Below are 15,696 nucleotides of genomic sequence, written 5' to 3' on the forward strand. Positions count from 1 at the left end.
AAGCACCTTGGAAAGAAATTTCTGCTCTCCCAGGCACTGTGGGCCCCACATGGAACTGCTTCCAGCCCCAGGCCTCGGTTTCCCCATATGCTAAACAGTCAGAATGAGGAACCTCAGCGGTGACAGCCAATGTGGGGCTGCACCATCTCGAAAGCTTGGCGGTGGTGTTGTGTAACTGTCTGCCATCTGTTACTCAGAAGCAGCATCACAAAGCGCTGAGCAATGGACTCCTGTGCTGCAGCTCCTGCCTGGAGCTGACAGCAGCTTCTGTGGCCTGCCTCGGGTCCCCTGCAGAGCCTGCTGCAGAACACTTTGTAGGCCCAGGCCTGCAGGTACTGGAGGAGTCTCTGGGAAGAGCTCCGGGGAACTCAGCAGGCTGTAGCAGTGGGCACTCTTGCTGCTACCCACCTTTCCCAAGGTTGGATCCCTTGGCCTTTGTCTGGCCATAGAGGTAGCTTGAGTAGCCTACCTAACCTTACAGTGGGTAGTGTTCTAGTAAAGGCAAGTGCATGACTATTCCCAGCGTTCTGTGTGGTGGTCTACAAGCCATTTTGAATCGGCTCTGGCAAGCTCTTCCTGGCTGCTTGATTTCCATGGATGGTCTTGACCATCTTCCCATATACAGTCTGATTAAGGACTCTTCAGGACTCTGTAGCAGGATTTGCCTGTGGCTAAAAAATAAACAAAACAATGCAACAAATATTGGGGGGCTTTGTTTGGTCCTTTTTCTGGTTACATTTAGTGGAGGCTCCATCTTACTGGAGGAGGAGTTCTGAAACCCTGAGTTACACCTTTCTACCTGCAGGCAGGTATGGACTCTTCCTTTATACTGAGCTACAGTAGCCCATGCATCATTCTCGGGTCCTCCAATGAAAATAACATGGCCACTGCAGCTCCTGTTCCTCAGGCAGAGCAAGGATTTTGCTTTTTTAAGTTTATAGCTAAGAATGGTACCTTGCACCACTTCAGCATTCACAGTTACTCACTCAATTGTCAGAAAGAATGGTCCTAACCTTCTAGGAGTTACTTATGATTTGCACTGCTAGTGATGCTGAACTGGTTAGTATTACCTAGTGATAGGGCCTCTTTATTCCAGTCAACGGAGGCCTACTTGGAGACAGCATTCACAATTTGCTATCTGGGGGGGAGGGGGCGTTTCCCAAGTGCTTTTAATCTGCAAGTAAAAGGAGGATGTATGTCCCAAAGCACCTGGAAAAGGGGCTTCTGAAAGATAATCTACCCTCTTCCCCCCTCCACCGTTTGCCAAGTGACCCTAGTTGTTCAGTTCAATTTTCATTTCCCCTTTCTGGTGGGTACAAAGCCCTGATGCTTATAAGCAGAAGAAAAACCCAACAGGGAGATAATTGCGCCTTAATTTTTAAAAGGACATCTTTAAAGTTAAATTTAGACTAGCTCAGCTTTCCATTAAGCGGAGAGAGAAAAAAAAAAAGTTGTCAAGCACCTGCACCAGGGCCTAGAAATATCCCTGGGGAGTTGGCTGAACCTGACCTTAGACCTGAATAGCCAGGCAAGTGAACCTTAGCAGTTCTGCTAGCCCTGCCAGGCCCTCCTAGGCTCCAGGCGGGCAGACACCGCTGTGAGCGCCACGTGCAGTCCCCTGCCAGGAGCGGGAACTCCTCCCAGACAGTGCCCCGCCTGGTAGAAGCCGAGCCTCCGGCCCGGCTTGCAACTGAAGTGGAGGGCTTCCCGGTGCACGGTTCCGCCTAGCTCCAACCCGGAGTGGTCCGCGAGCTGCGCCCCAGGCTGGGGGCGGGCGGCCCGACTACCGCACGGGGCGCCTGGGTGGGCGGGGGGTGGTAGCACCCCTTGGCCGAATCGGGATCGCTCCCGCCCGGCTTCCCCGGAGTCGGTCTGTCTGTCGGGCCCGCCCTCCCCCGTGCTCCCTCCCATTCGGGCTCCTCTGGGGGTGCCCGGCACAGCCTCGCGCTCGCGATCGCGCCCTCCCCTCGCCTCACCGCTCCAGTCAGTTTGCTTCTCCGTGGCGGCGGCGGCGGCGGCGTGGGGAGCACCTCGGCGGCCGGGGCGCTCTTCTGGCTGGAGAGGGCTCCAGGGCTTGCCTGCCCCTCGGGCCGCTCTTCCCCGCCGCATTCCGGGCGCCCCGTGCTTTCGACCCTTCCGCTCGCTTCTCCACCAAGCGGGCGGGGCGCCTGGCCCGAGGATCCAGCTACCCGGCGCGCACTCCGGGTTCCGGGACCAGCGCTCCTCCCGGGAAGGTGCCCGGGACGACGCCTGCCCCGCCACCCCTGACCACCGGGGGGTGCCCCAGGGACGCCGCTGCGCCCGAAGGCGGCCAAGGTGTGTGTGGGGGGGACCATGAGACGCCTGACCCGCCGCCTGGTGCTGCCGATCTTCGGGGTGCTCTGGATCACCGTGCTGCTGTTCTTTTGGGTCACCAAGAGGAAGTTGGAGGTGCCACTGGGATCTGAAGTGCAGACCCCCAAGGTACGCGGCTGGGCTGCGCGCGGGGCGCGCGGCAGTGGCTTGTGGGAGGGACGGAGGGAAGGAGGGCGGGCGCGCGTCCCTCACGCCGGGCTTGGCGGGCTCCGGGGGAAGCCAGGGCAGGGGTTGGGGGGTCTGGGTGCTGGGGGCGAGCAGGGAACCCGCGTCGGCCGCCGCCGGGATGTCGCGGGCCGCGACGTCTCCGAACCCGTGGGGGGGGGGGTGGGCGGTGGGCACGCGCGCTCGCGGGCGGAGCGCGGCTCCCAACTTGAGCGTCGCGCCGGGGTCCCGCAGCCGAGGGGGCGCTGCGCACCAGCCTCCGGGGCGGGCTCGCTAGTGGGTGGGCGGGGGCGATGCACAGGAGAAGTCTGCGCTGACCTCTTCCCCCGCAGCTGCCAGGCCGGAGCACGGGGGGCTGGAGGGAGTCCGCAGGGACGCTCACGCGCGCGGGACCCGCGGGTCTCCATCCTCCAGGCAGATGCCTTCCTTGCCCCCCACCATCCTGGTCTTGTGCCACTGGCTCTACAGCTGTTCCCCAACCGCTCAGTGTTATAGAAGTTGAGTGTGCTCCAAACACACCATCCAGGAGCCCAAAGCCTTGGTATGGGTGGGGAGTTGGAGAGATGGGAATCGAACTGGCTTTTCCAACTCCTGCCCTGTCAGTGCATCCAGACAGAGCAGGAAGCTTCTTGACATGCGCTCTTCAGATTGAGAGCCCTGGCTCCTCTCCATAGACCTGACCACGGGACTCAGAGGGAGACCTCTAGGGGATTTGCTGGCAGATGGGACATTTATGAACTAGATCCTGAGCAGTCCTCTAGGGAAAGGCTAAAAGCCTTGGAGGGGCTTGAGGCTGAAGAGTTAGAAAGGGGAGAGAAAAATGAGTTTGGAATGGGGGCAGGTTACAAGAGGGCCTACTGTGTGCTCTTTTCATAGGTACTAAGGTGAATAGAGTGGTGATTATCCTTACTTCATTGTCTGGGAAGCAGGTTGAAAGTTTATGAGTAGGCTTAGGTCCACTGAGCTAGTTTGAACTCCTACCTCCACACTCAAGTTTTCCTGTTCTTACCAGGTTGCCTTCATGGATTCTCTTTGTCACTCCCATTTTGGAATCCTGCTAATGCTCAGCTGATCTCAACAAGGCATATTCGGCATCTTTGTGTGCCAAGCACTGTGGGGGGTGGTCAGTAGAAGCTGTTCCATGAGAATGAAGATGTGCTCATCAGCGGCCTTACACTACGTGGTTTACAGGAAGACTTAGAAGAGCTGAGTTCTGCATGGCCAGGCTCACCCACAGGCAGGAGGACAGCCCCGGTAGTGGTGAACGACAGACCCAGGGCAAAACATTCAGGACCAGAGAGATGAGACTGGGGAAAGGTGAGGGGGAGCTAGGAAGGACCTTGGGTTCTTAAGGGGCTGTGGATGTGTGGAATTGTTGGAGGGGCTCAGTAGAAAAATGAAGAAGCCAGATTGGTGATTTCAAACAGCCATTTGTAGCACTGGATTTTTTTTTAACTTCCCATAGATTCTGACCATGGATCTGAAGCCTCCCCCCTTCTCTCTCTGTCTCTGTCTCTCTCTGTCTCTCTCTGTCTCTCTGTCCCTGTCTCTCTCTGTCTCTCTGTCTCTCTCTCTCTCTCTCTCTCTCTCTCTCTCTCTCTCTCTCTCTCTCTCTCTCTCTATTTCCCTAGGTGTTTCTGTTTCTTGTGATGCAGTTAATGATGCCTGCAGGGATATGAACTTTCTTGTTTTGCATTGAACCTCATTAGCTTAAGCTTACTTATTCTTAGTTTACCCCAGGGATTTGGAACACGCTCTTCTTCCCTCTGTGTGTACTTTGTCCTGCCTCCTTTCCCATCTTCTCTTATCCTGGCTTGTGCTCAATTCACATTGATTGATGGCAAGTAATTGCTAGGTTTGGGGCTAGAATTGGGAGTGTTGTGCCCCTGTGTCTTGGCTGTGGTGTGTGTGTGTGTGTGTGTGTGTGTGTGTGTGTGTGTGTGTGTGTGTGTGTAGTACTCTTTAGTACCTAGCTGAGGCAGGATTATAAACTAATGTGTGGTCTCAGATCAGGTTTTCCCAATAGAACTGTGTAGTCATAGAAGACTCCCTTATTCTTTGTCTTAACAACATGGATCCCCCATTTTGTGTATTTATTTTTGTGGGTCATGGTGCCTGAACTCAACCTGGGCACTGTTCCTGAGCTCTTCAGCTCAAGGCTACCACCCTACCTTTTAGCCAAGCCCCATTTCCCATTTTTCTAGAGGTTAATTGGAGATAAGAGTTTCAGGTCCTTTTGTGCCCTGGCTGGCTTTGAACCTTGATCTTCAGATCTCAGCCTCCTGAATAGTTAGGATTACAGGCATGAGCCACTGCACCTGGCTTGTGTATTTTTAATAATCATGAATTCTATAGACTTTTGAAATCTTGATACCTTTTATTGTTGGCTTGCCTTTTCCCCCCTTTGTCTTTTTTACCCCTATGCATGGTCTTTGTGTCGACATGCATGTGTTGTGTGCATTCATGGATGTGTTCTGCATCTGGCAGGTAAACTCCATTGTGTATTTCTATGTGTGTGTATCTGAGGAGAAGCAGACAAAGAGAGATCTCCTTATAACTCCAGCAAAGTTTTATTTCCTATGCCTCCTATGAACAGGCCCTCTGACATTCAAAGGAGCACAGCTTTTACCCAGGTGACTGCATGTCAGGATCACCTGGAGAGCTTGATTAACGTACAGATTCTTGGATTGTTGTAGATTACAGTTGGTTCTGCTGGTTTTGGAGAAGGCCCTAAAATTAGAATTTTCCAATTGTTCTATGTGATTTTGAAGTAGCCCATTGCTGAACAACACTTGGGTATGAGACAAAGAATGCCAAATGTACCAGGGTTTTGATGGGTTTTATTATGCTATTTTCATGTATCCATATGAAATACTGCTACCAGATTCATCACCCCATCACTCTCTTCTTTTACTCATCCCCTCCTAGTATATCTCCCTACAAAGTTTCCTATTTATATTTATGTTATATATATATGTATTTATGGTCTAGATTCTTCATATGAAAGAAAACATGCATTACTTGTCTTTGAGCCTGGCTCATTTTGCTTAACATGGTGATCTCCTTTTCCATCCATTTTTCTGCAGCTGCCAAAGTTGAGTGTGCTTCAGACCTAAGTTCTGGTGAGCATTTGCACTGCTGTTAAGTAATAATCACTAGCATGTGGGTAGCGTCTCACAAATTCATAGACTCCATTTCACATGTATTAGCTCACTTAATCTTCACAATTGTCACATGAGGGAGATAATACTTGTATACAGATGAGACTGAATAATTAAACATTTGGCCCAAGATAACATTTGGCCCAAGATAACAAGGCTCTTCAAACGGTTGTGTCAGGACAAAAATGAAATGAGATCTTTCAGGAAAACTTTCTGGATTGCTAGATGGGACTGCCTAGGTCCTCTTGTACTGGTCAGTCATACTGCCTCACCTGCTTTCTGGGGCTTCCTCCCCTTTGTCCTCAGGGAGCTCCAAAGGGGGTTAAAAGTAAAGACAAGGAGACAGGCAGTGCTTCAGAAGGAATTCCTGTTCTATCCTCCTGGGCATTCACAGGGGCTGCGGAGGCTCCTCTGGCTAGATGTGGCACACTGTGTCAGGGAAGCCTGGTGGCTAGGTGGTCATATATCTGATGGTTATGGCAGCATTGTTTGACAAACTCATTTGCCAATACAGAGATTGTTTCCATAACAGTAGGAACTCAGATTGGACACTTGCTGATCGTAGGAAAAAATTGGGCTTCTAGTGAGTTCGGTACATCAGGTTTTCCTAGGAAGTGGCGTTGCACCATCACAGGGAAAGCTCTTGCCTGGATATGCTAAGGTCTCCTTGAAGTTTTCCCCCTGTTGAGATTTTAACCCCATCCCTGTGTGGTAGTGGAAACAGGGTGATTTCTTCCAACTTTAACATAAAGGCTGTTGTTGACACCTGTATAACAAAAGGCATATTATGAAGAGAAAAGCAAAACAAATTCTTTTGATTATAGTCCTTCATGACTGGAAAGCCATCAGATTGAGGACTGAAAGATCCAGGGTGAACTGTCTGTTTATATGATAAGGTTTGATTGAGGATGGCCAGGTGTTGTAGAAGTCTCATGGACATAGGGTGTGATCTAAGGCTAATAAACAGAGTGAGGAAACCAGCAGAGCCTGTGTAGGTATTATTTTAACCTCTCTCAGTGCAGCATTTTTTTTTTTTCTCCTGATATGGAACAGGATTTTTTTTTTTCTAGGAAGGAAGGTTTTATGATCTTCTATGAGATAAGATAGGTCAGAGAATTACTTTAGGGCCAGCTGTAAGATACTTTGGAGCACAGGATAAGGGGTGGAGATGATGAGTAGAGTAATAGTTTTAGGCTTTATGGTTTGGTTTAGGGTAAAAGGAATTCTAATTTCTGAAACCTGTTATAGGGAAGAGAAAGTCTAGCTTTCATGCCTTAGTGGGAAAAATGACAGGGCAGGAAAGATTGATACAGAGACTTTGCTTCTGAGGTTTTTACTTTTTTGCTGTTGTTTTTTCAAAAGTGTTAGTCCTGAGGATTGAACTGAAGTCATGGGTGCGGTCCCTGAGATATTTTTGCTGAGGGCTAATGCTATGCCACTTGAGTCACAGCTCTACTTCTGGCTTTTTGATCGTCAGTTGGAGATAAGAATCCCATGGATTTTCTTGCCCTGGCTGGATTTAAACCATGGTCTTCAGGTCTCAGTCTCCAGAGTGAACAGGATTATTGGCATGAGCCAGTGGTATGTATTCTGGGTATAGGAAAGGTAGAAAGGTTCAGCTTATTTCCCAAAGCAAGAGAGGAAGACTTTCTTCCTGCATAGTCTTATTTATTTATTAATTCAAGATGTCCATTTGTGATCACCAAGTATCTTGACCAATGTCATCCCTTTCATTATTCTCCTCATCTCTTCTAACCCCATGCACCTCACAGTTTACCTGTAACATCTTCTGAGAAGTTGGGAATGATGTGGCATTTGGGCTGTTCAATCCTTAAGTTCTGTGAAGCAAGCTACATCCACAGGGGTCTAGTTCAGGGCTGTTCCTAGCCTCTCAGGCCTCACCTTGCTAGGGAAAGTCTGTTTGCCTAATGATGATGTTTCCACAGTGGGCCCAATGTGACCTTTGCCACATCTGTCACAATCCCAGCCATGTGCACAAGGACCAGGCATGCTATTGCACTACTGGTTTAAGAAAATTAATTGGATTTTTTTTCTTAGTTTCAAGAAGGGCTGGTTCTATTAATAGCACAAGTAAAGATTTCTTTAAACTTGACTTTTTAATGTGAATTCAATTTTAATACTGGTTTCCCATACCCAAATTATTCAGCAGGGCTCAAACTTCTAATTGAAATCATGTAACAAGTTTGAAGTTTTAATTCAAATTGTATTTTAGTGATAAATACTCTTATCACTTAAAAGAGCCTGAAAAAAAGGTTTTTCTTTCTTTTCTCTCCTGTCATTTGTTTGCCATTTAGAAAATTATACAATAACTGACAGAATTTTTTTTAAGCAGCAAATTTGTCTCTTATTTCTAAGAAACTAAATTTAGTCCAAGGCTTAGAGCTTAGTAAAAGCAAAAGAGTTTTAGGCCTGAGGGTAATTTTTGAGGAAGGTATTAGAAATGCAAAGTCTTCCAATAAAGTGCCTGGGGCCCATGTACGTAGATACATTCTGTACTAGAAATACAGAAAATAGCTTGTCTTTCTGTACACTTGCCTTAAGTATATGACACTGTTATTTTCTTTCCCATTTAGTAGATAATTTCTCCCATTTAAAAAGTTATGAATTTTGGAGAGAGATCATATTAATCCAGCCTTGCTTGGTGCATGCAGTTGCATGCATGTTGGCCTCTGTCCAGGAGATGTTGACTCTGAAATCACCAGAAGCAGCTCATTATTGAATGTGTGTTTGCCCTGTACAGAGTGCTGGGCTGGTTTCCTTTCAAAAGGTGGATCCCTAGGGCAGGCCTCACAGGTGGTTCTGCCTCATGGTCCAGATGACTGCTTGCTCCTGTAGCAGGCTAGCAAGTGTGCCAATAGGTTAGAATCTTAAGTAATTAGGGAATAGCAAGTCTTCACTTTCAGGCTGGTGGGATATCACTCCTGGGTCTTTTTTGGTTCACACTCGTGAGGCATCCACTTATCTGGTCCTCTGAGCTGAGTCTCTGCCCATATCCCTGGTTATTTTGGCTTTCTGGATGCACTCTCCCTTCATCTGGATCCTGTTTCAAGGATTTCTGTTCTAGAGGAATCGCTTTGAGTCTGTAGGGAGTACCCGCTCTCCTTGACTCTTGTTTCATAGTATGGACTGGCACTTTTATAAGCAAAGATCAGGAATCTCTATCTCACTTATTACAAGCCTTTCCAGCATGTCCACAGAGCAGTCTTCAGGGCTGCCAGACTGTAATGCCTAAGAGTGCTGTTCTTCACTCATCAGATGTCATTTCCAAGTGAAGCGGGGATGGAGTTGGGTAGTGTCAGAAGCCTGGAAATTCCACATTGCCGCATTGAAATGTCATCTGATTACCTGCTTGGCCATACCTTTCCATCCTGGATTTCCAAGAGTTCTATTCCTTATCAGGCTCCCAGAAACCACTTTTGAAGAAATGTGTAGCTTGTGCCTTTGTCTGATTTCTAATGTTTACAGTTTTGTCATTCTTCCAGAGCATCTCAAAATCCCCAATGCACTTTTGGAAAACAATCTGAATTGGAAAGCAGGGACAGATCGAGGGCTCTGCTTTTAGTGGTAGAATGTGAACCCTGCCATGGCTTTTGCACATCTCACCCTAGAGACCTAGAATGACAGCCTTACCATCTGCTTGGGGAAGTGAGCTTGGATGTGCCCTGTGTCCTCTGCAGCTGGTTTCTGGCTCTCTTCATCCTACGTTATCCCATGCTGGGTGCTAAGCTTCCTCCCACGATGGCCCTCAGGCACTTTCTGCTCACCAGAGCCAAGATACTGACTCTGACCTTCTCTGTAGCTCCCATTACATGGAAACCAAGAATGGTTTTATTCTTCAGTTTATTTCATAGACCTGGCGGCTGGGGCATCTCTTTCTGCCCTTGGCATTGCCAACAGTAACACGGCCTCTTCTTGACAGTGAAATGGGAGCAGCACATTCTAGCACTGCATCTATTGTCCTTCTGTCTGTGGTGTGAGCCAGTTCAGGTTAGTGGTGAATAATTCTGAAGGGACAGAACTTAATGGCTATAAATAATTATACCACAGATACTTGGTTACTTATCTTTTATTTATTTATTTATTTATTTATTTATTTATTTATTTATTTACCAGAATTGCTAGATTAGCCAAAAAGTAAATCAGTCTCTGAGTCCTTAGATGTTGATCGGATTAAGAAAGAATCCCTTTGGGATAATGAAGCTCTCTCTCTCTCTCTCTCTCTCTCTCTCTCTCTCTCTCTCTCTCTCTCTCTCTCTCACACACACACACACACACACACACACACACACATATTCACACACGTGCCCTGGGGAGGTTTGCAGAAGCTCCTGAAATTTGCTGGCTTTGGTGTTTTGGTATTTCAGAATAAATGGCCCGAAATGACCTTCTGGGGCATCATCTTTGCATTTGGCAGCCATCACTGCCATCACAGTGCCTAATGAGTGCCGGGAAGCTGCTAGGGACAGAGGAGGTGGCAGTGATGTGAGGAATGTCATGCCACCTAGGGCATCTTTCTCCTCTTGCTTCTTTGTCCGCCCCCCTTTCTTCTCACATTCTTTTATGTTTCTTTCTTACATCTGCAAAAGGGACTAGTGAGCCTATAGATCCCAGAGCTCTTGGTGCTGGGCTGGGAGCTTCAGGGAAAAGACTGGGGACATAGTGGTGGCTCCCTGTTTCCTAGTAAGCTCTAAGGTCAGGAACAGCCAGCCTCCCTGGTTACTGGAGATAGGGGATGGACTGCACTGGGTACAAAAGGAGTTGTTTCTGAGGGAAGATGCTGCTTTGGGCCACTCTGAGTCATTCAGTGTTTTTTTTTTTTTATCAGCATGAGTCCTTATCACTGGAAATAAAAAGCCATCTGATTCTCTGTCTCCTGGACAATGCTGATTTCAAGTACAAAGCCTCTTCTGCATACCATTTCCGGAAGACAAGATTAGACACTTAAAAAATAATTAAATTCTCCTCATGTCACCTGTCTTAAGTGCATGTACTACAGAGATCTTTCACGAATACACAGAAGGACATAACCTATCCACATGTTACTGCTATTCAAGTCTGAAGGCCTGGATGGAGAGAGCTGTCACCCTAGCTGTACTCTTCCTCAGAACCCTGCCATTCACACCCATTCTCTGTCCCATTCCAGGCCAGGCCAGAGCCAGACATGTGTATAGAGCTGGTGGGATTTGACCCCTCTTGGAAGGTTCTCTCCAAAGAGGTTTATCTCTTATCTTTGTTCTCTCAGAGTCTTGGACATGAGGATTCTACCCCCTCCCCCGAATTGTCTGGCCTAAAGATTTGTGTAGCCTTTTCTGTTCTTCTGAGAACACTCTAGACACTCATGCATGCACCCCTTCCCCCCCCATAGACTGGTCCAATCAATATTTATGCACCCATCACTGGCAGCTGCATCACGCAGGCATAATGGATGCCAAATCCCTTGATGACCATTGAAAAATTAGCGGGTGCCTGTATTTCAGGCCCATTGTTTCCCAGAATCTTGGGGAGATCAGATCACATGGTGCACAGATTAATTAGGCTACCAGATAATTGGCTATTAATAGATGGGCAATTGATGACTGCCAGCTGGGTGCCGAATTGACTAATGTCCTCATGGTGGGCAGGTGGTCTTCATCAGCAGAGAAACTGGCTGAAAGACATGACTAATTAAAAGGACGAATCAGGAAAAGGCAGATAAGAGGTAGCTCTTTTTCCCTGTACCTTTCCTGTGATGCTTTACAGTTTACAATTTATTTCTATTCATAGATGCTTCATTTGATCCTTATTGTACCCATATGAGGTGGATGTTATAATTCTTCTTATCTCCTCAAGTGTAAGAAATCGGAGGTTTTAACAGGAGACTACTTTGGCAAGCTTCTCTAACTAGCCTATAGGCTGAAGCTCACTTGTTTGGCTATAAAACATGTTCATTTTATTATGGCCACACTCAATTTCTAGTTAGGATTTTTTCCCCCTGGGGCAAATGAAATATATACTGTATGTGTATGTTATATGAGTGCTTGCATATGGACAAAATGCTAATGTTCTTGCAGGGAAAATACCCTACCTTTGAGAAAACACCAGCATTGCTTTTCTATCCATGGAATGGGACTGAGGAAGGGATAAAGTGAAATGCAGGACTGGTCTCTAGAGAGGCATGGAGTGCCAAGAAGGCTTTGGATTTTCTTCTAAAACAGGCCAGATCCAACTTATTCTTGGTCTGTCTCTTCTGGTATAGGAAGATGCTAGGGCGGAAAATACAATGCTTGTGTGAGAAGTAGAGGACTGTCATACTGTGTACTCTCCCACCGCCAGTTCTATTATGCTGGGAGCCTTTACACCCCATCCCAGCCTGCAAGGTTTGACTCTAGGAAATGAAGTTCTGCTATCTATCATTTATAAGGGTGCTTCAATTCGGAATTCAACAGAGCTGTGGTGAACACAGGAACTATGAGTTTGGTTCCTTTTGTGATGACTGCATCCTTAAAATAATCAGAAATAGTTCTTTTCTAAGAGGAGAAGTGTTATTTGTAATACTCTATCTCCATTTGAAATGCAAGATGGGTGCAAGAGGAATGACTCCAGGAAAATGGCTTGGGGAGGCACCCAGCATCCTCTTAGCTCTTACCTACTTGGCTGCAGAAGGTCCTGTTTGTGTCTGCTTTGGGGATTAGCCTGTAGGCTGACTACTGATTGCTCATTTGGTCCTGGTAGACAAACTACTGGTCTACCGTCATAAGGCTAATTTGGGGGCTAGGTGTGAGTAAGGTAATGTATAGTCCCAAGCCTTGGGAAAATATGAAGTTAGGGGGTTGCATCTGTCTTCCAGGATATTTTATCTGCGTTTGAAATAAACCATGGAAGGCTCACCATGATAGTAGTTTTGTTATGTGACTACATGACAAGGGTGCTCTACTCCAAGACCCTGAGCTAAAACACAATGTTTTCACTTTTTATTTCTTCTGAGCATGCAGCACATCAAACTGTTGCACTTTTTATTGTTTCTCTCTTTCTTTGTTCTCCTTTCCCTCCCTCCCTTCCTTTTTTCTCTCTTTTTTCCTTCTTTCTGTCTCTCTCCCTCCTTCTCCCCTATCGCTCTTCCTTTTTCTTCTGGAGCTCACTTTGTAGAACAGGCTGGTCTAGAACTTGTAATCTTCCTACCTTTGGCTTTTGAGTGCTGAGATCATAGATGTATACCACCACACTATATGTAAAGTGAGATTGGAAGGTAATGCAAACCAATACAACCTTGGTATTTTCACTCTCTACTCAGACACCTTGCTTACTTTCTTATTACTTGTTCAGTTGATCAGATCAACATTGTAAATTTCCTTTACTCTTCTTACTGTTTTTGTGCTACTTCATACTGTTTCTGCATTTCTCTTAAAAGTGATCGTATACTTTGAATAACTTTTGGTGTGTTTACTATAGCTGAATCTGCACGCACACCTGTAATCTTGCAATTTCAAACCCCATAGAAATGCAAGATCACTTACGTGCATGCAAGTGTATGCCACTCCAGTTGGAGTTGCCAAACTGTCAAGGGCAAGATAATATTTATTTAAAATTTTTATTTTTTATTGTTGTTCTAAAGGTGATGTACAAAGGGGTTACAGTTACAAAAATCAGGTAGTAAATATATTTCTTTTTAGATAATTTTCACCCTTTCCCTCACTGTCTCCCAGTTTTTCCCTCTGGGCTCCACCACAAATTGTGTAGGATATTTTCAACATAGTGTCTAGTCAGTACCACTGCTGCATTTTTCACCTTTTATTCCTCCATTTCTGTGTCTGCCCCCTTACCTTCTCAAAGACAGATAAATGAACAAATAAGACAAAAAGAAAATACAAACAACAAAGCAAAAACACCTTTTTTCCATTTCCTAGAGTTGATTTAATTAAATATTGTTTTATGTGATCAGAGAACAGGTATTTTTGCTTTCTTAAGGTTTGATTGATGGTTTGTATTGCAACTACTAAACTACTCAGTTCCACTGTTGCCACACAAAAGACAACAGGTAAATGAGGGAGTATGGGTGTATTCAGTAAAAGCTTACTGAATTTCAAATTGAGAATTCTTTTTGCAGTTTTTGAGGCATCATTCTTTTATTGGTATTATCATTGAATGTTTTGAAATATACAATCTATTTTTTTTATGTGGGATGCACAAAGCCAGGTGCAGATCATATTTGGCCTGCAGACTTTGGGATTCCACAAGTACAGAAACAGAGATCAGAAATGATCTCTGCTGTTGGAAGTCAGATTCATGGTTCTCTGGTTGAGGTTAATGGTTAGAGGAAAGCAGGGGACATTTAGAGGGGACCTGGTGCTGTCCACATCTTAATCTAGATGGTGGTCACAAAGGTGTGTTCACCAGTGAGCAGTCATTGAGCATATTCTGTTTCACATCTACACAAACTTCAAAAAGGAGACTCTAAACTGAGTGTGACTTGGGAACATGACCTAGGTTTTAGCACCTCATGTAAGAGCCCACTCATCAACAGAGTCTATGCTTTTTTTTTTTTTGTGGTTGTGGTTGTGGTTGAAGAGCTCTGGGCCTGGGCGCTGTGCCTGAGCTCTTCAATCCAGGGATATCGCCTTATTCCTTGAGCCACAGCGTCACTTCTGGTTTTCTATGGTTTAATTTGAGGTAAGAGTCTTATGGACTTTAGCACCTGGGCTGGCTTTGAACCTCGATCCTCAGATCTCAGCCTCCTGAGTAGCTAGGATTACAGGCGCGGGCCATTGCACCCGGCCAGTTTATGCTTTTTATAGCCTCATATAAGAGAGTCGATGGAGAAAGTTTTTGGTTTGACTTTGCTGTTTTCCAAATTTTGGTCCTTTTTATAGACAAGCTGATATTTAACAATTAGTTGTGGTACTGGTGTGTTACTGGTATGGTACTTCCAATCAAAATCTATGTTGAGTATTTAGTCTTTTATTTCTGGATCAGACAAAGATTAGGCGTCTAGGAGTGAGATGAGGTAATGGACGGGCATTCAGGACCCTAGAAACTGTGAGTAGGACTTTGGGTGACTTTGGATGCCCCATGCTATAACTGATTTGAAATCTACCCTGTTTATAGGTAAAAGGTACATGGCATACACTTCAGATTGTAGAAAAAACTGATTTATTATTTTTGCATCTAGGGTGAAAGAGTAGAGAAGCAACACTGAACCCCTCACAATCAATCACTAGGTCCTTTCTGCATTAGTCATCTGTTCTTCACAACAGCCTTTGGGAGAGGCATCCAACCCAAGGCTTCAGAATATTCGGTGACTTACTGAAGGTTGGGCTGCCCACAAGCAAGCAGAGGAGGTAGCTTCTAAAGCCTATCTGACTGGCCCCAGAGCTCCTTTCTTCTTTACATTTTACCCTCTTTTCCACTCCACTTTGTTCACTCCAAGCTTCTTTTGTTTTCTCTATACTCACACCAAATCCGATCTTCTGAAAGTGAAGATTTGAGTTTTTTTTTTTTTTCCCTAGCAACCAACCTATGGAGCCTACATTTGTTTTGCTTCCCAGAATTATACTCATGTTGTTTAGATCAGAAACTGCTGAGTGGAATAGTTGCATATCAGAACCCAGCTCTTCCAGGATGAGTCATTTATAGCAATATTCAAGTGTGGGGGGGGAACACCACTTCACAACATTTTCAGAGAGAAATACTTTCTGCTTTTACCCACTATCTGACATGTCTGTTTGAACATGGGTCTGCTCTGAAAGACTGGGAATAGTTCTACTCCTAGACTTCAACGTTCAAAAAGGAAATCAACTAAAGTATCATATTAAGGTGTTTCAAAAAATGCCTGAAGACTGATTACAGACAGGAATGTGAGGAATTAGTCAACAGATGCTGAAAACACCAAGGCCATAATGGATGACTAAAAACTTCCCTACATCACCCCTTAGAGAGGAATCTTCCTGAATCTAGCTTAATAACACCAATTATTTGGTTGTTTGTGCTGAGGAGTTGAAAGCTATCATGTGCTGGTAAA

At 45.9% G+C, this 15,696-nt stretch overlaps 1 protein-coding gene across 1 annotated transcript in view; it reads left to right on the top strand.

Moving 5' to 3' along the window:
- Positions 1 to 2,048: 2,048 nt before the first annotated feature.
- Positions 2,049 to 15,696, top strand: part of Galnt14 (polypeptide N-acetylgalactosaminyltransferase 14) — a 199,037-nt gene continuing 185,389 nt past the window's right edge. The window contains exon 1 of the mRNA XM_090336175.1: positions 2,049 to 2,463. Coding sequence (XP_090192301.1) covers positions 2,335 to 2,463 — 129 coding nt within the window. The 5' untranslated portion in view covers positions 2,049 to 2,334. The remainder of the gene's footprint in view (positions 2,464 to 15,696) is intronic.

The sequence above is a fragment of the Megascapheus bottae genome, chromosome 7 (assembly GCF_031878675.1).
Source record: "Megascapheus bottae isolate mThoBot1 chromosome 7, mThoBot2.hap1, whole genome shotgun sequence".
NCBI classification, from domain to species: domain Eukaryota; kingdom Metazoa; phylum Chordata; class Mammalia; order Rodentia; family Geomyidae; genus Megascapheus; species Megascapheus bottae.